The 26,314-nt window shown below is 41.4% G+C and overlaps 1 protein-coding gene across 1 annotated transcript in view; it reads right to left on the bottom strand.

The window, feature by feature from the left end:
* tyw1 (tRNA-yW synthesizing protein 1 homolog (S. cerevisiae)) overlaps positions 1–26,314 on the bottom strand; it is a 74,059-nt gene that overhangs the window by 13,773 nt on the left and 33,972 nt on the right. Inside the window, 3 exon segments of the mRNA XM_037775772.1 lie at positions 13,105–13,215; positions 21,943–22,078; positions 24,361–24,538. Of these exon segments, the coding sequence (XP_037631700.1) occupies positions 13,105–13,215; positions 21,943–22,078; positions 24,361–24,538 (425 nt within the window).

Genomic DNA, 26,314 nt, shown 5'->3' with positions numbered 1-26,314 from the left:
TACCTGAGGATATACAGCATTAGCCAGATTTATTTGCATAACTTTGTTTAAATATTCTGGCAGTAGGGCTCGGCAATATACACTCACTGGCCACTTTATTAGGTACACCTTGCTAGTACCGGGTGGTCTTCTGCTGCTATAGCCCATCTGCTTCAAGGTTGGACGTGTTGTGCGTTCAGAGATGGTATTCTGCATATCTTGGTTGTAACGAGTGGTTATTTGAGTTACTGTTGCCTTTTTATCATCTCCAACCACTCTGCCCATTCTCCTCTGACCTCTGACATCAACAAGGCATTTTCGTCCACACAACTGCCGCTCACTGGATATGTTCTCTTGTTCGGACCATTCTCTGTAAACCCTAGAGATGGTTGTGCATGAAAATCCCAATAGATCAGCAGTTTTTGAAATACTCAGACCAGCCCGTCTGGCAACAACAACCATGCTACGTTCAAAGTCACTTAAATCCCCTTTCTTCCCCATTCTGATGCTCGGTTTGAACTCCAGCAAGTCGTCTTCACCACCTCTAGATGCCTAAATACATTGAGTTGCTGCCATGTGATTGGCTGATTAGCTATTTGTGTTAACAAGCAATTAAACAGGTGTGCCTAATAAAGTGGCCGGTGAGTGTATATCGATATCATATCAGTGTCTTGATATGAGACTAGATATTGTCTTAGATTTTGGATATTGTAATATCGTGATATGGCATAAGCGCTGTCTTTTCCTGGTTTTAAAGGCTACATTACAATAATAAGATGTAATTTATGAACTTACCTGACTGTTCTAGCTGTTCTATTATTTGTCTTTTACACTTAGTCATTATACCCACATTACTGGCGATTATTTATCAAAAATCTCAGTGTGTAAATATTTTGTGAGAGCACCAATAGTCAACCCTACAATATCGTTGCAATATTGTGATATTTGATTTTCTCCATATCTCCCAGCCCTATCTTGTTGTTGTATGTCTACTGAACAGAGAAAATCATAACTGGACCGTTACTGTGCAAGTTGGTAAGACCAGCTGAGAAGACTCACTGAGCAGATTTACAGTGCATTTTTTATTTTTATTACTATTAAGTGGTGCCGAATTATGAAAAATCTCAATTGGTTAAAAGATTTTTATATAATTCTGTAAAGAAGCTTCCCATGGTGTTCCTTATGTATTCAAATTTTGCTCAAAGTATGTATGTTTTAGCATCAAAATGTTATTTTCCCAAGACCTTCTATAAACTTTAGACTAGAAAAGCGTTATATAAATGCAAGTCCATGTACCATGTTTCCATTTGAAAAGAACAGAACAGGACGTATGGACTTTCCTTTAAAACCATACATGTATAAAATCCCCATCATATTCTGCTGTATTATTTCCTACATGCACCCTCGCCCTCCCTCAGCACTATTCTGACTTGTGCAAATAATCTCTATGAATCTGAACTCGGGGAAGTTAAACAGTTCTGACTACTGAACACATTTCCTGGCCAGGGAAAATGAAATACCAGATGTGTCACCATTTCACAGGAGCCAGACATCAAAACTCCACCAATCTGATGTCTGAGGCCAGTGTCCTAAATCAAATGAAAGAAGTGGTTTGTCTGAGGAAAGAGAGAACTCACTCCTTTCAGGTATTTACTTTGCTTTCCGCTGTGGCAGATTACACAAGAAACAACTCTCTCCCACTGACTCGGCTATTTCCAGAGTGCCATTCACATCTGTTTGAGCCTGTCCACTCAGCAGCCGTCGGGGACCTCTGCCTCCAGTTGTGAACTACAGACATTTCTTCAGTAATTTAACGGTGTACATCTTGTAGGACTGCTTGTGAATTCACCGCACACATATAAACTTAACACAAACAGAGAGTGAACCGTATCTTTAGGGGTTGAGAGGGAGAAAGTGTGCTGCTGGGGGGCAGAGCAGGGCACAGGCGTTGGACAGAATTGATGAGGGACCTTGGTGTTATCAGCCTTGCCTGGAGGCCCGCTGAATAAAGATCAACTACCCAAGACTCCGTATAAATCACCAGGAATGGGTGAGTCAGGAGGAGGGAGCGATATAGAGGAGATGGGGAAAAGATCTTTGAGATACGGAGAGAATCAATGAACCGTATCATTGAGGAAGTTATGAGTGTGGGGGGAGACATAGATTATCACAAATAATCTATGTCTTTCGCCTTTAACGGAAATCATGAATGCTGATCGTCAAGGCCCCCCTCAGTGGCACAACATATAGCCGAGTGCGCTTGACCAAATTTATCTACATCCTCTCTCTCTTTCAGTAACCCATTTCCTTCCTAGGCGAGTGAGGGGCCAGTGGCAGGTAAGTGGTATTGATGCGACACCGAGATGATAAATCACACATTGGACAACAACTGGACAGTAAATTGCACAAGCAGAATGTGTTGCACCACATAAGATGATGATGGACTAATAATTAATGGGTCAATAAGAAAGGTCCTGCTATTGGCGACGGTGGACACCGCCACCCCACCACCCCCCATGCAATACATCATTTTTACAGATCCACACTTCATCTTGATCAAATGCATGAACAACACAGAGAGGCGGGAGAAAAATATTTGTAGTATCCCGTTTGAATTGCGCCATGAATCACACATATGATGTTTTGTCAATTTAAAAGATCATTTTGCAAGTCAAGAAAGTCGCAGCTTGTTGTAAAACTGATTAAGTATCAGACTGTGAAAATACGTAATTAAAAAAGTTGCGTAAATGACGTCTCTCCATGAAACCACGATGCCTGTGTGTTTCGTACTGGGATGTACTCACATGAGCAACGGGTCTTGTTCGTTCTTTCGCGTCCCGGCTGATAAAAAGACCAAGATTCGCTGGATAAACCACACCGGGTAAGATAACGTTTCATTTGTGTGTGGTCATAGCTACGTTAGCTAGCTAGTGTTGGTGACGTATATTGTGCGAGACGAGAGATGTAGTTCACTGAGCGGTTTCACACAAAACAAAATGATACTACGACAAACTGAGACTTTCTTGACGTGAAAAATGATCTTTTAAATGGAAAAACACGTGGGATTCATGCCACAATTCAAACGGTATCAAATTATTTGTCTCTCACCGTTGACTACCGTACTTTTTTTTTTCAAAATAAGGTCCCATGGGGGACAGCGGAAGAGAAGGGACTTCTCTATAACGGGCCTCCTCTCTATAAATATAGAGAGATGGGTTACAAATTAAAGGAAAAACCTGAATAAATGAGCTGAGAAACATTTTCCTGGCACGGTTTGAATCCACTTGTTCCCTTATGAGGAAGGGTCACTGCAAATTAACAGAAACTGATTCAGAGTGATCACCTTCACACTTCCCCTGAAACATTTCAACCCTGAGGATGAACATGCCTGTATCCAACCGGGCAGGAGGGCTCACTGAATAGTTTATAATGTGAATCATGTGCTGAGATGAGCCTTCGCAATCATCAGACCTCAACTTAATTAAACACTTATGGGAGATTGGAAATATCTTTTGGAAAAATAGTGTTCATCACTCCAGTGGGGAATTGAAGAATGAATTGCAAAGAGCAGTGAAGCTCTTCTGGTGGCCCAACCCAACACATTACTACGACACTTTATGTTGGTTTTACCTTTTACTTGTCACCCATCTGTCTATATAGAGTTAGGAGATAAAACACACACATCATTGTGAAAAAAATGGTTCCAATGGCAAATAAAAATTCCAAGAAAAAACTTAAAAGACAAACGATGGCAGAAAACACACAGTTATTTGTCACATTTCAGATGCTTTTATTTTCGCACCAAATGATTATTTTAATTCCTTGCTGTCTGGCTATGGGCAGGTAGCATGCTTTCATCTCCAGCTAAATTAAAACCCAGCAGATTGACATTTAACTACACCAAAAAAAGAAAGATCACATATCCTCCATTTTAGCATTTGAGGGGATTTTCAGATTTGTTTTTAAAATCTTACTTCACAAACACTTCTACTTAAATTACTGAGCTTCTATGTCCCTAATCTCCTACCTGTAATCTCTCACAAAACATTTGTTTCCCCAGAGTCAAACTAAAGACCAAAGATGTCAGTGAATTCTCATCTGAAATAATCAATGCTTAAATTCCTACTGTGGCTTTCCAAGTTGCTGAGTGTATCGTTCAATGTGTCTGATCATGGTTATCTTTCTTTTGCATTTTGTTACTCTCGTTATATAGTATACTATATATAAATATAAAAAACTATATAAAAGTCAACATTATTATGACTATTAAAGCCATTCCACAGACCTGATGCTAATGCCCTGCTCTCCCATCATTCACGGCTAATTAGAGAGCTGCTGATATGATAGAGCAACCTCCTCCATCATACTGCCACCAGTCAATCCTGGGACGCACTAATTACTGACTTCATGATGCTGCAGTCGATAGCTTGCCCAGAGCTCAGCAGCCAGAGGGGTTCATCTGTTCAGTAAAGGACGATACGCTGCTGATAGGCAGGAGGACGGGAGGATACGAGAGACACAGAGGAGATAATTTAGAGATGAAAGACGAGCGATAGATGGGAAAATGAGGCCGAGTTCACCCTCACAGTGACCCTTTACCTGTTGCCAGTGAGGCTGGTTAAATAATTGATTGTCAGGATTAGAAGCAGCTTTAACTGTGATTTTCACCGTCCTGAAGGTCAGACTTTGAGGAAATGAAACACATTTAGAAAGACATGGATTACAATCTGTAGACCGGCGTTTTGGACAAATGCCAGGTCAAAGGTGGGTATGAAATATGAAAATGAAATATACTGCCACAGCTAACCACCAACTGGTCCTTTGAGAGGGAGTAGCGCTAAAATCAATGTTGTTAATGTTATTTCTGTTCCTTTTTTGAGGTTTTTATATCATTCTGTAGCTTCCTTGGGTATTCAAATCTGAACATTTAAATTTTGGTCCAAGTATGTATGTTTTAGCGTCAAAATGCTGTTTTCCCTTTAAGCCCTGCTAAAAACTTTTTCCCACATGAACTGACGTAGGTTTCTGCATGATGACGTTCTACATATGTACAGTACATACACTCACCGGACACTTTATTAGGTACAAGGTGTACCTGCATCATTAAATCCCCTTTCTTCCCCCATTCTGATGCTCGGTTTGAACTTCAGCAAGTCGTCTTCACCACCTCTAGATGCCTAAATGCACTGAGTTGCTGCCATGTGATTGGCTGATTAGCTATTTGTGTAAACAAGCAATTGAACAGGTGTGCCTAATAAAGTGGCCGGTGAGTGTATATCCTTATCCTTATGTCAGTGTATTAAAGTTACAAACAGTAACTTAGATGGCGGTCGGCACGCTCCCAGTTTGGAGAAGCAGACATGGAAGCTAAGCAATGTACTGCTGTGGACGCCATGTACTGTAAGTTCGGATCCGACAGTCACACAATAACACAAACAAACTAACCGATAGAGGCAGTAGTAGACCAGCAACTCACGTGTTCTGCGAGGTGAAATTACTGTTTTTGTGAAGGGAGTCTAGTGGCTTTGAAGACAGCGATATAACGACTTCAGTTCCTCATCGGAAAAGGGCTGTCTAATGGCGAGGTAAAGCGGTGAAAATATTCTAAATAAAGCAAACACTTAAATTGATATTAGGCAGCTAAAATACACTTTACTGTTGCTCCCGTCTACAGCCGCTTAACCTCGCCGTCAGATAGCCCTTTCTGACGGGGAACTGAAGCCGCTATGTCGTTCTCTTCAAAGCCACCAGACTACATTCACAAAAACAGTAATTTAACCTTGCAGAACATGGGCGTATACATACAACCCTACTTCAAAAAAACTAACCCTTTCAGTTATTTCCAAATGTTGACTCAGCTAGAGTTCACATTATTCATAACCTCATTGATTAGCTTACTTTAGTAACCTATGTCACTGCTTTTTGCAATTTGAAAAACGTGGAAAAGAACATAGACGGCCACGCCCTTTAAGTTCTCAAATTGGTTTTGTCTAACCAACAGTCCAAACACAAGAGATGTCCATTTCACTATGATGTAAAACCAGGGAAGCAGCAACTCTTAACACTGGAGAGGATGGAACCAGAACCAATCGATTAAGTTGATTATCATAACTGTGATTATATCATGTTGTTATCGTAATCTATTGATCAACAACAGAGATGTGTCTATGTGAGGTTCATAGAGGGTTTTTTGTGTGTGTATGCTTCTTGGTATCCATCTTCATATCGTAAAGGACATAAGAAAAATGTCAAGAATTGACGTGTTCTGCCGTTGTTCTCTCTTTGTGTGATAAAAGGAAGCAGTGCATGAACAAAGTGGAAAATGTGACTGGAGTGTAATTATATTAACATCTCAGTTCCTGCGTAAAGTCTGCGTGTGCTCACCACACCAGCCACATTTGATGGGTGTCTCTGATTACCTGTCCAATCCAATGCTCCCTGCTGTCTTGTTAGCGCTGTGCTCTCTGATATAATGAAATGCCATGTAGTGGTGGATCAATACACACTCCTACTAGAAATCTTTAATAGAAAAGCAAGCAAAGTCTCAGGGGACTACTAAGATTGAGAAGCGTGTGTTGTTTTTTTTTTTTTTACCCATTAACAGCACATCATAAACCCCGTCATGAAGCCGAGACTCGCTTGAAGCAAGTTGTTGATTGCTTAAGTAGCAATAAAACACACCATGTAAGTAGGCAAGATTAGCTTAATGTAGGGGAAAGAAAGAGAGGAGATAGAGACGCATGGGGGTCCTTTAATTGTCACACAGCTGGTCGAATTCATTTTTGCACAGATGGCAAAAAAAAATAGCTTTGACATTTACAACACATGACAAATTTGAGTGCAAGAGCAGAACTGAACACGATGAACAGAACCGACGGAGGCAGAGAGGAAAAAGATGGAGGGAAGTAAAAGGAGATGACTTCATTGTTAATGAGCATCACTGCACAACAGTGAATAGACATAAGAGACACGGACTAGGTACCATACATTAAAGTATAAAGGATGAACTAATTAATATAACGCGTTAACGCAAATTCGTTTTAACGCCACTAATTTCTTTAATGCAACTTCAGATTTTTAGGTTGTTTTAAAGCTAGAGAGAAGGTACTGGCATCATATGAATCTAGGAAACCTAAAGAATCCATCGGTACCAACCATGACATATAGCTTGTTGAAGGAGGCTAAATAATGCACAAAACTAAATTTTGGAGAGGAAAAACTGCCATTTTCAAAGTGGTCCCTTGACCTCTGACCTCAAGATATGTGAATGTAAATGGGTTCTATGGGTACCCACGAGTCTCCCCTTTCCAGACATGCCCACTTTATGATAATCACATGCAGTTTGGGGCAAGTCATAGTCAAGTCAGCACACTGACACACTGACAGCTGTTGTTGCCTGTTGGGCTGCAGTTTGCCATGTTATGATTTTGTATGCTAAATGCAGTACCTGTGAGGGTTTCTAGAAAATATGTGTCATTGTTTTGTGTTGTTAATTGATTTCCAGTAATAAATATATATATAAATTTGCATAAAGCAAGCATATTTGCCCACTCCCATGTTGATAAGACTATTAAATACTTAATACAAATTTCCCTTTAAGGTACATTTTGAACTGATAAAAAATGTGTGATTAATTTGCGAATAATCGCGATTAACTAGGGACTATCATGCGTCCACAAGAATAATCTGGACGGACGGACGGACAACCCGAAAACATAAAGCCTCTGTCCACGGCTGTCGCTGCCGCGGAGGCATAACAAGCTCTTTGGAGAGAGTGACCTGGATCTACTTGAGGACGAACAAAGATGAATACCTCTATCTGCTGGCTGGGTGAGTCTTAAGTCTGCACGATCCTCTGTGTGTTTCTGAGCCTACAAATTGTACAATTTCTATGGTTTGTATCCAGACTGACAACTCAATGAGCCTGGCTGCATCCTGCTGCCCCCTGGCAGTACTGTAAATTACTAAAAAGAGCCTCAGACAGCAAGAAGACACAGGTTGAATTAGCATGTCAGACTGAAAACCTCTAACAACACATAAAAAACATCAAGACATGCTTTAAAGTTATTTTAATTGCCTACTTGCCTCTCTTGCTCTGCAGCATTTTCCAGCAACAGACTGTATAGCCAGTCAAATAGAACTGGGCCCGTTTGTCTCTGTGCCAGAATCCGCCCAACCTGAGCCCCACATCAAAATAGAAAAAAATAAATAAATGCATCTCCAGGCTGCACAAAGACAAACCTCGGCGTAGGTTCACAAAGATGTTTACAAGCATCTCCCAGAAGCATAATCCCAGCTTGAACTGTCACATACTGCAAAGACATTTCACTGGCTGGACAATGGACGGAAAGTGACAAGACAAACAGATGAGACAAACACGCTGCGTCTCCAGTCCGTGCGCACAAGAGGAACTACGGGGATGATTGATGGGAGGAGAGTGAGCTTGTTAGATTTAATATAGGAACTTGCTGACAGGCCAGCAAGATTCCCAAAAACACTTCATTAGTGTGAAAATGAAAAGCACCTTCTTACATAACCTGCCACAAACAACCAACTACACACACACATTTTTGCTTCCTCTTGGCCCTTCAGAAAGTTGGTTTCCGCTCCGCATGCTTCGACCCTCTGACTGCAGGAACGCCTCATTACAGCACCGGCTCCCTCATCTCATTATTCTGAGTAGAAAACTGCTGCAGTTTTCAGACAGTGCTGAAATAATAGTGTTTTTGTAGAAAGTATGAATATGAATGTTAGTATGAATGTGGCTGTGCCTCTGTTTGCACTCGGATCAGGCAGCAACCTCTGGTTCTGAAAAGTGAAGCCAATGCTGAAGTACCTTAAACTTGCATTCTTTCTAACAGCCAGCAGGGGGCGACTCCTCTGGTTGCAAAAAGAAGTCTGATTGTATAGAAGTCTATGAGAAAATGAGCCTACTTCTCACTTGATTTATTACCTCAGTAAACATTGTAAACATGAGTTTATGGTCTCAATCACTAGTTTCAAGTCTTCTTCAATACAGCATGATGTTCAGTTAGTAAATTATGGTCCCATTTAGAGTCAAATAGATCACAAAGCAGGGGATGCTTTAGGGTGTGGCTACCTTGTGATTGACAGGTCGCTACCACGGCGTTGTCCGGTCTGGGAGTTGTCTGAAAGTTAATTGTAACGTCGCCTAAAAATGTCTTATTCAGTGTTCAGTTGTACTTAGCTCCACCCTCTCATATCACTTCTGGTTGCAAAAAAAAACAAGATGGTGAAGACCAAAAACAAAGATGGTGACGGTCAAAATACCAAACTCGAGGCTTCAAAACCGTAATCCACAAACCAATGGGTGACGTGACGGTGACTACGTCCACTTCTTATACTGTATACAGTCTGTGATCAGACTGTTTGATGTGTTTGGTTTGTGCACCCGGTGGCCAAACCTTTGTTCTAAAATCAGCCAAATGAAGGATGCATTTTTATTCTCAATGAAATGTACAAACCCAGGCTGCACAATCCTCCAAATGTGTTATCTTAATTACACAAAAATATTTTGAAATTTGTCATATAAGTGTGGAGCTGCATGACAGATACATATGATTGGCAATCATAGGACGTGCAAAGCGATCCGTTTCTTATGTTAAGCAATCCTTAAAAAAATCAATCAAATTTTATTAAAATATGTTAACAATAAGCCACTGAAGTTCCAGTTGTTTAAACATCAGTTCCAAATCTAATGTCATCTTTTTACGTTCTGATTATAGATGAAGAAAACCCCACTTGATGCTTTTTTCATCAGTGTGGACTGCAAGCTCAGGAGGGCTTCACTATCTTGAGGTGAGTGTGTTTCATCTTCACCGGTCTGCCTTTCTGTTTACAGTGCTGCTAACTGATAATCTGCAGATAGTGCTAAAGTGTCCAGTGTGAACAGCTAAATCAATAGGCTGCTCGAGGCTACAACATTATTACTTCCAGTCTTGTATGCGCCTGCACATTTTCAACAAAATAAGTTGGCTCGAAACTAATTCTGGTGTGCTCTTATTTCTGCACCATCAGCACCGAGATGCAACACCAGAGGAGAAGAACAGAGAGCATACAAACAAGTTGCTCCCTCTGCTTTTCAGAATAAAATGCATGATTAAATGCATATTTTCAATGAAATATTAATGAAGCAGTGTAATTATATTTCATCATTATTCTCTCTCTCTCCCTCAGAGATGATGGCACTTCAGATGCAGATGTTAAGGATGTGCATTGCGCTTCAATTCTGTTTTTGTGTTTTCATCTGAACAGAGATTTTTTTTTAAAACCTTGCTTGTGTGGACAGGATTTTTTTTTTGAGAACGAAGGAGGAAAAACGCTGTTTACCCGTGTCATACCCGTGTCATACCCGTATACGTGTGGACTAGGCCTTAGACAGAGCTCTCCACCACAGTGATCGAAACACCAAATGAACAATGTCTTCCATCTGTTATTCCTTCCTTTAATTTGTCACTCATCTGTATCTGAGATAAGATAATGTTGGTTGACGTATCATGTGGACTCTACTGCTCTCCCTCATGCCTCTCTGGTGAGGTGTCTTTGAGCGATGCACTTAACACTGAACTGCTCCTCTTTGCTGCTGGATAAGAGTGTGCTTGTACTGTGCAGCTCCCAGGTGTGACTGTGAGCAGGCTGCTGAAAAAGACTCATTCAGTTCAGTAAACCAGCCTGGAACAAATGAAGGTTAAAGTTAAGGTAATAACTGCAGTAGCTGGGAGCAGTGGGATCGCAGTGGAGACTGGCCAGTGATGGATCTCTGCTACCAGGTAGTGCAGGAATGAGAGGATTATGAATGAATTCCCCTGTGAGGAGGAGGGCTCCATGTTGGAAGAGGTGCTTCATGAATGTTAACTAAATCTGTGGGAAGCCTTTCACCTCTTCTTTTACCTTCATAGCAGGATGTTTAGAATGAGGGACGCATGTAATGGGACACACAAGACGATGGATGAGGGCTGTGTACAGGATGAGGTCTGACAAATGAGCAGACCACCTGTTCAAACCAATTAGCTAGCACCCCTGCAGTGGAATGAAAATAGAATACAACTGAATCTCAACTTCAAAGGTCAGGGTTCTCTCATATCTCTGCTATCTGAGGAGGAGACAATTAATTGTGCTGGCCTAATTTGTATCTAGAGTCTAGACACAGTTTAATAGGAACAGAGAATAAACTGCACCAGACAGCAAATTCAAGTACAGTTTCTTACCGTGACGAGACAGAATTCATTATCTAAACAAAGAACAAAAAGCGTCTAGTCGGTTTATTTCCCTTTGAGAGCAGTATTTTATGTTCAAAGGCAAAATAAACTAAAAAAGGTGGAAGAAGTGTACTACACGAAGCATCCTAAATGAATCTGGTAGTTTCGCCCACATCTTCTAACTCCTGTTTCCAGGATAATTGAAATGCTCACTCGCACTTCAGCTCATAAACTTTGTCTGTAGCCGCTGCCATTTTCTTGTGAGTGCCTGATCGGTACTGCGAGAGGAAGGAGAAGGAAGCAGCACGGCTCACTCCTTAGCTACCTCCATCATCAGCTCCAGAAAAAAACAACGCATTTAATTATTTTTTTACCACTTGCCTGACTGGGCAAGTGAGTTGCTAGATTTACTAGCCTGACATGGCATTTTACTTACATTGGCCTTACTGTTGAGCCCTGGTAAGGTTACGAACCCTCTAGTTTGGGTGTAACCAAGACAATGTCTCTCTGCAGCCTCGCCCCTCCCAAAAAAGTGTATTATAAAATCTCAGTGAATTAGGTGAAGATGGTTCTGTCACTTAGAGATGGGGCTGGATCTACTGCTGCTGCTGTCACTACTACGACTACTACTACTACTGCCACTGTTATTATCACCGGGATAATACCTGGATGTGATGAACTGAATAATGAACACAGACTGAGGCGGGTTTGTCACTGTGACAACAGTAGCTCAGACTATTAATGTGTCTGCCAACTGTGACAAGGTCGATGCGGTCCACAGCCCGCCGTTCCAGTGAATTATGACACTTATCTAGTGACAGCGAGTATATGGACACAACTTCTGGCTACATAAATCCTGCAGGGTGTTAGCACAACAGCAGTGTTGGTGTTTGGCACAGAATAACTGTACATGTCTTTTTATCTGTCAGAGCATTTTCATCTGAGGGCAACTAACAATTTATCAAACACCACAATGACCCTTTGGCAAGAAAGCTGAATATTCATATTTGAACTTATTTGGTAGGTGGAAAAGCTTAAATCCCTCACCAACAAAGACACCCAGAACTTAATCACACACTCAAAGAACAAACCATTTACCGACAACGTCAATAATTCATAAAGTTAAACAAACATAACTTTGTTTGCACGCAAAAGGACCTTGAAGTTCTTCAATAATAGAAAGCTTTAAAGAGATAACAAAAGTCTTTTTGGCTCTTGGTGAGAGTTATCTCGATCTCTAATAGATCTGCTGTGGCTCTTTCATTTGAGATAAAACAAAAATTAGAAATGATACATGACTTGAAGGAAGTTCAGCTTTCAGCTTGAATATCAGGTTGTTTGTTCAGCCTGTTCTCTTGATGTAGAAGCTGGTGGAGCGCCAAAGAGACGAGCCAGGAAGACCATGATTCGTTTTCATTTTAAATATTTAGGTACGTCCGGGGCTGCTGAACAAATTTAATACAAATGTTTCCCATTAAATTGCCATTTATTTCTACTTGTTTTCTTTCAGCTGGGAATACAGTAACACTATATATCTGAGACAAAGGCAGTCCCTTAAATAATGTAGACTGCAGATGATGTGTACGTGGAAGGAGATATCATATGCCAGGAGTTTCTCTCAAAAGACTTATTGCTGGCCTGGTGGCCGGTGCTACTGGCTCATTTGCTTTTAGAAAACTCATTAATGAGGAGAAAATGTGAAAGGCTTTGTTATTAGGAGGCTTCACTCCACACACATCAAAGCTCAGCACAGAACAATAATGTGTAAACAGAGACACCAATAGAGGAATAAAAAGAAATCTGGCACAAGGATGAAGACAATAATTACACCGTTAAAATTACTCATAAATAAGACATCAACTGAGAGGGGAAAGAGAAAACACAAGAAGATATAAAGATCCCTTACTTTGACCTCAATGAAGTCCGGCTGGCCCAAAGCAATGAGCTCCGAGTAGGACTGCATCTCTTCCACGTTCCAGGCCTTCACCAGCGTCAGTCTATACACCGTCCTCTGTCTCTGGATGGACAAACAGAGGTTGGAGATTGATGGAAAGGGTCAAAGAGTGAGGGCATAAACATGAGATTGTTTTCTGTATTCCTCTTCGTAAACAACCACATTCAACAAAGACATTTCATTTATGTATTAATCAAATTGTTCACACACACAAAAAGCCGAATGCAAGTATTGTTCAACAGCGACGCATTCTGAGCCAACAACACATTTTTAAAGAAGATTTAAATATTAGTAAAAAGCCTCGTCTTTATAACGGAATTCACACCGTTTCTTGGACACTGTGTTAAACCAGATTTAGATTAGGTGTTATAACAGTGAGTGCTGCCATAAGCTAGGTGTTTAGGATGAGCTGGTGAAGGAATTCCCCTCAGGGAGTCGTCACCTTCATGCGTGTTGGTTTATCTTCTAAGCAGCTGCAAGCTCAGAGTAAATCATAAACAAATACAAGTAAGTTTAAAGCATAATCAGTATCAATTTATTCCGAAGATATACTCATCAAAGTTGCACAGAGTTATTACAGAAGTTCTGGATTCATCAATGTGTCCCTGATACCATGCAACACGGTTGTCAGTTCGCAGAGAATGAACCCCGATCTCTGCTATACATTTAACTTTATACACAGCAGGCTCACCCTGGGGGAGGGGTCAGGCTTTTAGCAGAACCAATACTTTTCCATCCTATGTCTGACTCCATCTTTTACAACCTTGGGTCTGCACGAACATCCTGTCCCTTCCCCCTTCCGGTTTTACCCCCAATGCCCTTTTGACCTTGCAACTGCTCTTTGTACAGGCCCACTCAACATTCCATCACGAGATAATCCAGGTGATCATTCTTGCCCCGTCTTACATTAGTCAATTATCTGTAGACAGTCTAAGCCTAGTATTTAACACTAAACTCGCTAAACTCACAACATAATTAAGTTTGTTACACAACAACAGTTTTATCATGATATATTTCCAACACTGGTCCAATCATCATCTTAAATAAAACAATTCAACAAACGGAGCAAAGAAAAAGCTTCATAACACACTTGATTGAGGCTCATACTGTCGTTCTGTTTGGAGATGAAAAAGGTCAAAAAGTCATTCAAATCAGGGAAAATAAGCGTTGTCTATTGGTGCACATTAGTATAAAATCACTAGGCGTCACTATCGTGATCACTTTCACAGTTCAGCCCAGTCGCACGAAAAGGCCCAAGGCAAAAGTGCGTAATAAGAACGCCATTCTTGCTTTAGGCGTGTCATTTTCACGCCATGTAGTCTGTACTGACTTCAATGTAATGACGCAGAATAAAAGGGGTGAAGGACCGCTAATGGCGAATAGGAGTGGAAGTGGATGGGTCCAACAAACACAGGGCTTTCGACCAGGAGACCGCTGTTCGAGACCCGTGTTTTGTTTTTTAAGTCGCGATAGTGAAGTTTGTCACGTATGGCATGGTAGTGACGCTTGTCATGTATTTTTTGTACTCATGTTACGCTGTTTCCGTACATATTTTACTTAGTTTACATACTTATTTCAAGGCCAACCATGATGTTTTTCCTAAATCTAACTGAGTGGTTTTGTTGCCTAAACCTGCCCCCGTAACCTTTGTTGCCTCCTGCTGGTAGACCTTCATATACACATGTAATATTCACACCTCAGCGATGCAAAACATGACACTGACAGGCTATCCTCTGGTGGATCGGCGGGTCTATTAGACCCTTTGGCGTGATAACAGGATACATAGATAATGCTGATAACTTATTTTAAATTCAAACTAAAATTTCTGCACTTATCCTAGTTTAAATGACCATGGCAGTTTGTTGTCACCAACATCTGTCCTCCACAGGCAACACAGCTGCTCACAGATGTCCTGTCAGCCACCCACTTTCTGTCTGAATTATAACAGAGCGGTTAGGGGAAGCTTTGCGTGTTTACTAATGCTCTAACAACTGCTGCGCTGCGTTGCACATGTTAAGGATTTCCCAAGTTGATCTGAAGGATGAAGATCAGAGCCAATCCAGGCATTTATTTTCATGAAATAGTATCGACTATGTGACACCTTTTCCAATTACATTTCTAATGCTTTGTTTACTCTAGGTACACCAGCTGTCAAAAATGTCTCAAACCTTCATCCGCAAACTACTGGAACTCTGAGGGAACAGGGAGGGAGCTGTGTATTGGACAAAATAAAAAGAAAGAGCAACCAGCACCTTCAAGTAAGGAAGTGGAAGCATGCTGAGTAGAACCACATCAAATTTGAAGGTGCATCAAGCCAAAAGCGAGCCAATCCCCATAGACCTCCATGTTAAAATGCCAGACTTTACAGCAGAAATAAACATGTTTACAGCCTGGTACAAAAAACGGTTTTGGTCTCTATAGCTAATTTCCTCGTTCATGACAACTGTACAGGGGGTTAATTTTCATATAACTCACCCGTTTAATTTATATTAAGGCTTAAAATTCAGCATAATTGAGGGACCCGACCTCTTTGAGTGACAGGTGGGAAGCGTACCAGGTGGCTTGTTGCTAGCTGTCTGCTCTGTTGCGTCACCCGGCCCGCCTCAACTCCACCGACAATCCACCGGATTTCCCATTTTTGGATTAGCCGGGAGTTAGGTTGCGTTATCCCGGGCAAGATGGCGAAAGCCGGAGCCACTCACTTTGAGCCTCACAACGGCTCTTCAGAAACCTACGGGTGACGTCACGGAGACTACGTCCACATTTCATACAGTCTATGGGTGCACCACTTCTCTAAAGGGCTGTTTTTATAATTCAAAATTGCATTTGAACTCCAGGATTTTGATTATTAGGTAAAAGGAGGTTATTATATAGAAATAAAATATATAGAGATCTGAATTGAGGTCAAGGCCAAAAGAACTTGATCGACATCACTCTTATACAGTACATGCTCAGTTAACTTTCCCTGGGTAAATAAAGTAGTGAAAAAAGCCCTCCTCACAGTTCAATGGTGTAGATTCAGGCTATTGTTGTTGCTGTACAGCAGGAGAAAGAGGATTATTGAGGATGTGATGGAGAGGAATAAAGACGGGGAAAGACGGGAGGATGAAAGAAGGGGAATGGGGAGGACAGAGGACATGAGAGACGGATAATACAAAGACAAGTCAATGACAATGGGAGAAGAGAGAGCGCTCTCTTCCTCATTTCCTCCCTCTCTCACTGGAAGGTTATCTATAACACTGGGTCCTTTCAGCCCAGTAGGGAAGTGGATAATTGGCCAGTGGAAGCAGGGAGGTGAGGTATTTCAAGCTGCCTCTATTCCAAATCCGACACTGAGGCACAACTCCATCAATCCCCCAAGCGCACCGTCGGGGAGGCCAGGTGGAGGAGAACAGAGAGGGATAAGCGCTAAGGAAGGATGGAGATAGAGCCCACCATGAAATGGAGACTTAGGAATATGGAGCGGAGACGGGGAGGACCGGAGGGGGGGTGATGGGGACAGAACAGGAGAGCTTATTTTTGGAAACTGGGAAGTTGCACACAGGCAAACCATATTGTCACACTGACATGTACATGTGCAAACCAGCCCCGTCTCCTAAAAACTACGGTCCCATATAAATTGCGTTCTCAATTACGTTTGGAAGGAAACATATTTAGTCGCAGATTACGTTTGTCTTTTATGTATCACCTTTAGTCTGCGGACGAGGCATTCGGTGTCGCTGTATTGTTGTCCGGGTGGAAACAGTAGGGATTATACATGCTGTACGGTGCCAAAAACAGGTTGAGATAATGAAAAGGGGAAAAAAAAAAGGTATGAAAATTTGTCATAAATTGGGAGAAATACGGGAGAGCTGTGACCCTGCAGGAAACCGGGAGAGGGAAATGAAAAACGGGAAATTGGGAGGGTTGGCAAGTATGATGCTGAGGCAGGAAACCTTGATATCATTAGACATTTGTTTGACACCAATTATAGAAGCAACTCTTAAGATTGACGGCTCCCTTAACTGTCAGACTGTGATGCAGTATGGGAAATAATGAGATTCCAGTGAGTATGCAGTGAATGTGCCAGCGGGCAAAAGTGTCAGTTTCTGGTCCAGCAGGACTTTTCTGTCACCCTTCTGCCTGAGACTGGATTAACCTTTAGTCACTTAGACGGTGGGAAACCAGTGATACTAACATCCCCATAATCCCCAGTATCCTGCAGGTTGTTTGTCTGAATGTAGGTTATCATAAATACGGTCAGATAGAGAACTTGCCAAACACTGTAAGAAGTTTGCTCTGAATGTTTTACAGTAGTCTAGATTGAGGAGGCAGTATATGAGGATGTATGCAAACAGTTCAGGGTATATAAAATGTGCTGTAATGATATATCTCTTGCATATCTCTTCCGATGCTATTGATTTATGTATTTCTAAGATGTAGCTGTTATTTTGCTCACCCCTGCAGTTACCTCACACTGTCGGCGTGTGGTGAAAACGGTGATTTTGATGCAATCAGAGCGCAATGATCCATCGCCAGTGATTTGGCTTCGAGCCGTGCACCTCAAGCTGAGTGGTAATGAATTTGTCTATAGTTTGCTAAAGCATTAAACAAGAGGAAGTCGGCCCATTACAGATAGGTGTAATAGAAGCTCCCTCTGAGAGACTTCACAGCCCACATCTTTCTCAAGGTTGTTCCGCCGGTGCACCCAAGCACCATTTTTTTCCCCTCCACTTTTTCTAAAGGAAACACACTAACAGAGAGAATCGATTTACACAAGGGGGTCAGGCGGCTGGATGCAGGCTGTGATGATGGACTTTCCCATCTGCTCGCGAATGATGAAAACGCGTGCAAGGTTATTGGATGCACTTTTTTTGTGGACATAAATCACACAGAAATGTACACCTCTGGATGTTTTCAGTCTTAAAGTTGTGGCAGTGGCATTATGAAGCCAAACTGTTCAAAGGTTTGAAGTGCTCTCTGTCATTTACTGCCATCTTGCTGTCATCGTATAGGATAAATATAGAGGACATCTCAATCTGTGGTTTCTGGGAGGACTCAATCAGGCTTTTCATCAGCTGCTCTGAGTCACTCAAAACAAAAAAAAAAAACATGAGTCGGCACAGGAGGTAAGAATCTGCCTCTTCCAACACTCTGACAGGGAGATGGAGATAAGAGATTACTTTTGTTAAAAATCACCACAACTGCATATTTGTATTCACAGTTTACCAAGAAATGAACTTGTGTTGACAAGATCTTCCGTTGTTGTGTCAGTACATTTTCAGGGCAGGGCGAGACATTAGTTTAAAAGTGGATTGTCCTATAGACAAAGTTTATTTTCTATTCAAAGGTTTAATCACATAAAAACATTACCTGTCACCAATCCTCCAAACCTATAGAGGTATGCAGAGAAACATAAAGTCTCAGCATCCCTAGATTTGAGTCAGATTGTTTTTGTTTTTATCAGAAATAACTTGCGTCCGACAAGCACTTAAATATGAAACTCTGGTGGTGAGCAGCATCCCTCGTCTGCTTATCAACGACCGTATACAACACAATCTCTCAAGCAAAGTCAGTACATAGCCGGAGCGGAGACAACAAGATACCACGACAAAAACAGACCATTACGGAGTACAATAGCACAAAATATCAACGTGATGCTTTCCAGTTATGGCTGATGAGAGGAACTTCTTGCGTAAACGATGTGTCCTGTGTTTTCTCACTTTGTGCCACTGAAAGGTCACTAACAATGCACCCCCTGTCCTCTTATCACATCCTCAGGTGTTGAGGAAATGACCCAAAACTCCTATTTGGGCTCCAATGATCTATTCCATAATGAATGTGCACTTCATGTTGAGTTAATATAGGATACCAATTTGTGTATACTTTTGAAGGCTTTACATCTCTTCTCATGATATATAAACAACGTTGCTCTGCAGTTGAATATGTAGTCCTGTCACTTTGAAGTAAAATTAATCAGACATATTTACTGGACCAATTTTCTGGAATGTTTTGAAACCTCGGATCAAAATACTATAAAGCTTTCCTTTAACAGTAATGCCAATTCAGTAACAGTAGCAGTGAGGGAGTAGGAGTAAGAGAAGGAGAAGGAGAAGGAGAAGGAGAAGGAGAAGGTGAAAGTGAAGGAGAAGGAGAAGGAGAAGGAGAAGGAGAAGGAGAAGGTGAAAGTGAAAGTGAAGGAGAAGGAGAAGGAGAAGGAGAAGGAGAAGGAGAAGGAGAAGGAGAAGGAGAAGGAGAAAGTGAAGGAGAAGGAGAAGGAGAAGGAGAAGGAGAAAGTGAAGGAGAATGAGAAGGAGAAAGTTAAGGAGAAGGAGAAGGAGAAGGAGAAAGTGAAGGAGAAGGTGAAGGAGAAGGAGAAAGTGAAGGAGAATGAGAAGGAGAAGGAGAAAGTGAAGGAGAAGGAGAAGGAGAAAGTGAAGGAGAAGGAGGAGGAGAAGGAGAAGGAGAAAGTGAAGGAGAATGAGAAGGAGAAAGTTAAGGAGAAGGAGAAGGAGAAGGAGAAAGTGAAGGAGAAGGAGAAGGAGAAGGAGAAAGTGAAGGAGAATGAGAAGGAGAAGGAGAAAGAGAAGGAGAAAGTGAAGGAGAAGGAGAAGGACAAAGTGAAGGAGAAGGAGAAGGAGAAAGTGAAGGAGTAGGAGAAGGAGAAGGAGAAGGAGAAAGTGAAGGAGAAGGAGAAGGAGAAGGAGAAAGTGAAGGAGAAGGAGAAAGTGAAGGAGTAGGAGAAGGAGAAAGTGAAGGAGAAGGAGAAAGTGAAGAAGAAGGAGAAGGAGTAGGAGAAGGAGAAAGTGAAGGAGAAGGAGAAAGTGAAGGAGTAGGAGAAGGAGAAAGTGAAGGAGAAGGAGAAGGAGAAGGAGAAGGAGAAGGAGAAGGAGAAGGAGAAGGAGAAGGAGAAAGTGAAGGAGAAGGAGGAGGAGAAGGAGAAGGAGAAAGTGAAGGAGAATGAGAAGGAGAAAGTTAAGGAGAAGGAGAAGGAGAAGGAGAAAGTGAAGGAGAAGGAGAAGGAGAAGGAGAAAGTGAAGGAGAATGAGAAGGAGAAGGAGAAAGAGAAGGAGAAAGTGAAGGAGAAGGAGAAGGACAAAGTGAAGGAGAAGGAGAAGGAGAAAGTGAAGGAGTAGGAGAAGGAGAAGGAGAAGGAGAAAGTGAAGGAGAAGGAGAAGGAGAAAGTGAAGGAGTAGGAGAAGGAGAAAGTGAAGGAGAAGGAGAAAGTGAAGAAGAAGGAGAAGGAGTAGGAGAAGGAGAAAGTGAAGGAGAAGGAGAAAGTGAAGGAGTAGGAGAAGGAGAAAGTGAAGGAGAAGGAGAAGGAGAAGGAGAAGGAGAAGGAGAAGGAGAAGGAGAAAGTGAAGGTGAAGGAGAATAATCTTATCAAAATGAATAAAATAAAATTAATGGAAGTAATGAAGCGGGGCAAAATTTCCAGGGGATAATTAGTTCTCCACCTAATTACAGACTCAAAAAAAAAAAATCAACATTCAATACAATTTGTGTACTTTGATGCAGAGGCGAGGTAATTAAATAGACTTGATCAAGCTTGAGGTAATAAGCTATTCTGACCTGGGAACACATACCCACACACACCCACATGCACAGCGCTTCATGGCCACTAAAACAATCACAGCGTTCTTATTTACAGTGATGTCGAGGCTACTTTAACTGAACAGAGTGCAAAAGTGTAACCTTCACTCATGAAAACAGTTTTGGTTAGTTGGCACAGTGTAAAAGTGTAAAGCTGCCATTTATAAACACAAGTGTGCTCAACAGCGAGAGGTAACTAAAAATGCTTTCCAATCTTTCTAACTCGCAACTTTTCTTTAAAGGTCCCATGTTGTAAAAAGTAAGATTTTCATGTCTTTTATATTATAAAGCAGGTTTAAGTGCTTTATAAATACTGTGAAAGTATCGAAGCGCTCAATATACGGAGAAATACACACAGCCCGTATTCAGAAATTGTGCGTTTGAAACAAGTCGTTAGGATTTTTGTCCATTTGTGATGTCACAAATCTACAATATTTAGACCATTTCACAGTTTTAAACGTAAACATTCTAAATGTTTCCCAGTTTATTCCTGGTTGCAGTGTATGTTAATGACATCCGCTGACAGGAAGTAAACATGGACCCAAACTGTTGCCAGGCAATGCAATTCTGTTGCAATTCCTTTGAAATGCACTAAAATGGAGCGTTTCAGACAGAGGGTAAATACAGGTATATTCAGGCAGACAGTATGAGGAAAATAAAGTTTTTTTTGAAAATTACAGCATGTAAACATGTTCTAGTAGAAACATAAAATACAAGTATGAACCTGAAAATGAGCACAATATGGGACCTTTAAGTAGTATTAAATATCAAGTCCTGGGTTTTGCACGCTTACCAAACATGAGAACAACAAGTGGAACTCTGGAGGCTTGAGTAATGTGTGAACAATATATATCAAACTCTTAGTCCAGGGTGCTGCACAAAACTGTTTTTCTAGCCATGTACAATGTTACTATCAAAACCTGCTGATAACACATTATTTATATATTATTAATTATGATTGTGAAGCCAACCGCAACCTTAAAGAAATCTAACGAGTAACTTATCTTGTAGAGGATGTGTGCTCACTCTGCATGGTTCAGGCAGAAATGCACGGCTTTAGCATTTTGCAGCTGTAGAGCAATTCTTTTACTGTATTTATACAAGTCAATTTGACGGACATATTCTTTTGGAGCAGCATCTTACTTCACAGTAACATACAATTCAACCTCTTGTTCACAAGCTGACCTCTTAGATTATCTGGCTGGAAAGCGAGCTTACCTTCTCTCCCAGGGCCCGGAGGCTGTCCAGGAAGCGAGGCCAGAAGTCCTTGAAAAGCGGTCGGTCAATCTTCTTCAGACTGTCTTTGGTGCTGGCGTCCACGCTAACATACAGCTGGGTAACTGGAACCAGGGTCCTGGAAATGATGGAAAATATGTAAGAGAAATGAGGATGATAATGATCCAGTTTGAGAGAGAAAGAGAGTCTGATAAAAAAAAAAGGTAGTACAAAACCTAGAGAGCATTTGATAAAAAAAAATTAGATCAAAAGCAAAACAAAAAAGAATATATTTAAAATTCAAGAAGTTAGTCACCCTCAATGTCTTGAAATCTTTACATACTCCCAAAAGATGTGTATTTCTATCAGCTCTCTGAAGCACACAGCTGTACTTGAATCAGTAATTACATGCAACAACAAAGTCAAACACTCCATGTGGTTGTGCTACAAGCAAAAAATTCATTAATTTACAGATGATTGCTAAATTGTTGTCATATTTCCTGCCCAGGGACTGCAGATGTAAATTAGCTTATAGCAAACTCTGGTACAGCTAGGTAGCTGTGCACTATCCCTGTCAAATAAATAAATAAATCATCAACAATACAATAGATATCAGCTTTAACATGCTGTTTTTTACTACACGGTAATCATAGACCATCACCGTGAGGTTATAATTAACTTTCATGAGCTGAAAACACACTGTGAAAGGGTTAAAGTTGTAAGACAAAAACACGGACAACTCCCAGACCGGACAATGTCGTGGTAGCGACCTGTCAATCACAAGGTAGCCCCGCCCTAAAGCATCCCCTGCTTTATGGTCTATTTGACTCTAAATGGGACCATAATTTACTAAATGAACATCATGCTGTATTGAAGAAGACTTGAAACTAGCTGATTGCGACCATAAACTCATGTTTACAATGTTTACTGAGGTAATAAATCAAGTGAGAAGTAGGCTCATTTTCTCATAGACTTCTATATAATGATTTTTTTAGCAACCAGAGGAGTCGCCCCCTGCTGGCTGATAGAAAGAATGCAGGTTTAAAGCACTTCACTTCTCAGACTCGGAGGTGGCCCACTGATGGTAATGTTGCCCCAAAAACAAGTTTGGCAAGTTGTTCTTATACTTCACACACACTATATATACACTGTACATGTGATGGAAAACAAAGGCATGTCAGAGGGGAATACTGTACAGCTACAGTGTTGTGTTGACTAGAAGGGAATAATGACCCTCTGAGGTCACTTCAGTACATTTCCAAAACTTTTCCTGCATCTAAAGTACAAAGTAAAGAAAGGTGAGTGTCTGTGTGTGTTTGTTTGTGAGTTGTTTATCTGTTGCACATGAAGCCATCTGCGGTGGGATTTCCTTTCATGCATTTTTTATACAGCTACTGTAGGTGCATAATGTACGTGCCTCTAGGAGCTGTGCCTGTGTGGTGAACTCCTGTCAAAGAAACATTGACTGAGCGTGGAGACCTGAACTTGTAGCATTTCAGGGAAGTTGTACTGGGCAACTCACAGCGAGCATCATCTGCACAATAACTATTGACACCCTTACTTCTGGAGGAAAAAGCTTTTTATTTTCTGAAAATAGTTGGGATGTTTTCCAATTCATTTAATACAGTAACTTTTGTGGAGAAAACAGCAAGTGATCATCAGAGGGAATGCATGTATCAGCACTGAATTCATTCATTCATTAAGGAAGGGATAATGTGCAGCGAGCCGGTCATTGTCGTGAAATAAACCCCGACAGGGCACCCTGACGCGAAGCAGAGTTTTTATATCTGTTGTTAATTCACAACAATGACCTGCTAGCTGTACATTATCCCGATTATTACACGGCTACTTACTTAAGAAATCAATGATTTAACACAAAAATGGCCCTCCAGAGTCCGAGTTCAGAACTGCGTCCATAGCAACGGTCTTCTATAAAGAAATAACAGACCGTAAAACGCCGTGATTGACCAATCAGAATCGAGTATTCAACAAAGCTGTGTAATAATCATGGTTTAGTGGCATGTGTGGTCATGCAGACAGTTTCACTTTGATGCGCAAAGGTGTTGACATGCCTGCTTCTGCAACTTCTCCTGACACAACTGAACTTAGTGGGATTTTGATTGTGCTCCTCAAAGCACTGGAAGTTGAATTTGACAATGTATTGTAAAGTATTGCTGACTTTTTTTATGTTTTGAGCCTAACAAACAACTCCAATCGACATCATTGTATTGCGTCCTCCTTGTTAAAGGACACACAGCACTCATAATTGTGGAACCTTTGATCCTTCCTGCTGCGACACACTCCTACTCCCTACTTTCCAATTCATCCCCCCAGACTTCAAAGAAAAGCGCTTGCAAAGGTGTGTGTGTGTGTGTGTGTGTGTGTGTGTGTGTGTGTGTGTGTGTCTGTTTTGTTTCCTACCTGATTTCCTGTGGGAACTGTGCATTGGTGACCAGGAAGCTGGAGATGCGGTGAGAGTGGAGGAGGCGGATGAAGGTGTTGATTTCGGGGTACATGATTGGCTCCCCCACCAAGGAGAGGGCGCAGTGCTTGGCTTCCAAGCCCTCCTCGTACCGCTCGGGCTTCACTCCAGGGACACCTGGAAGGAGAGAGGTCAGTGGATCAATAGATGGTCGTTCTGATGTCTCCAAGCTATACAATGAGGGGCCTCACATGTGGAAGCATGAATTAAAACAGCACCAATGTATAAAAAGGGAAAGCATGTGGTCAGGCTATGAAGTGAAGTCAAACTGAGTAATTATATACAACCATATAGGCGAAAGAGAGACATGTGGTGCTCGTGAAAAATGAGCCGAGGAGAGGAAAGACAGTGAGAGTCCGAGCTTTGGGAGTCGGGCCCGAAGCCCAGTCTCTCTCTCTTTTACTCCCTCTCTCCTTCTTTCCACTGGGTGGTCTTGGACCCGATGTTTAGTAGATCTACCAGCACAGACTACAGGGTGCTGTAAAAATACGCTCAGCATAAGTTCCTGAGTATTAGGGACGATGAATGTTATAAAGTTTAATAGACTATTGATATTAAACTTTAAGGGCCGTATTTAAACGATCTATAGGGCATGGATTAAAGTGCATTTAGGGCGTGTTCAACTCCACTTTGCTAGATAAATAGTGCATAATCTGGGCGCAAAGTAAAGCACAGGGGGCAAAGGGGTTGTATTTAGTGTTGTAATTAATGAAAGGCATAGAGTCTCATCTCCCATTGCCTTTGAAAGCCAAGTGTGCCTGCATCGGGCACAATGTTATTTAAATGGTGGCTTCGGCAACTCTATGGGAGCAGTGGACCATCTGCCTCTGCTGTCTCCCAATCCACTGTCCCAACAACAACTCCATTTAACTGCATATAAGCAAATGCATCAATAACCTATTTATCTGAGGAGGAGGAGAGCTGCTGCATGTCCCTGTGTGTTTAACAACCTGCCTATGTAGGTGCATCTTACTGTCTGAATAATGCACCCTTTAAATAGCAGGAAAATACTGCGCCAGGTTTTTGTTGGTCAATGGTGCAATCGCTTTCTGCTGCCTCAAGATAGCAATGTGCCAAAACAATGCACCTGACCACACCTCATTTTAAGACCAACACGCCCATGGGCGCACAGATGGGCTCAAGTACATTTGCTGGTTACACAACGTGGGCGCTTGGTGTGAAAATGACAACTGCGTTGGTCTGACAGTTGCACTGCGAGACGCTTTGCGCCTGATGTAAGATAGGACCGTAAGATTACTAAATTAAAAGAATTAAAAAAGGAAAAAAAGCTTTAAACACAGTACAAACCTCAGCTACAGGCTGATTTCTTGACCAAATACCACAAATTTAAGAGTGAGGTGTCAAGTCTCAGTTTTCATTTAGTTATAGTTACGCCAAGGGAAATGGTGATTGTCCAATCCAGGAAAGTCCACATTTGGATCACGACCATATCCCACCAAATTTACAAATATACGAGCAAAATTAGATTAATGAACACAACCACATGGGACATGAAAAGAGCCGAAGAGATGATGGAAGTCTTTAGTTGGATATGTAGATATATAGAACCTGTGATTTGATGAAGCCTGCTTTCTGCTGAAGTATTAAATGCTTTATGACGTTGCAAGAATTTGATGGGAGACTGGGAATAAACAAGTAGTAAAAGCGAAGGGTGAAAAAGTTTCATACACTGTCGTGGGGATTTAATGTGATAGTGCTGCAGCTACAGCAGATGCCATTTAATTTAAGAGTTCATGCAGTGACTCTTAATTAAATAAAACTTTGGCCTGTTGCCTTTATAACACCGTCTATGAATTATTGATAGGTTTGCAACATATTGTATGGTTGAACCACTCAAAGCAACTGTTACCTTTCAAGGACAAATCACATCTT

This window comes from Sebastes umbrosus, chromosome 7, assembly GCF_015220745.1.
Source record: "Sebastes umbrosus isolate fSebUmb1 chromosome 7, fSebUmb1.pri, whole genome shotgun sequence".
Classification (NCBI taxonomy): Eukaryota; Metazoa; Chordata; class Actinopteri; order Perciformes; family Sebastidae; genus Sebastes; species Sebastes umbrosus.
This window is presented reverse-complemented; position numbering and strand designations above follow the sequence as displayed.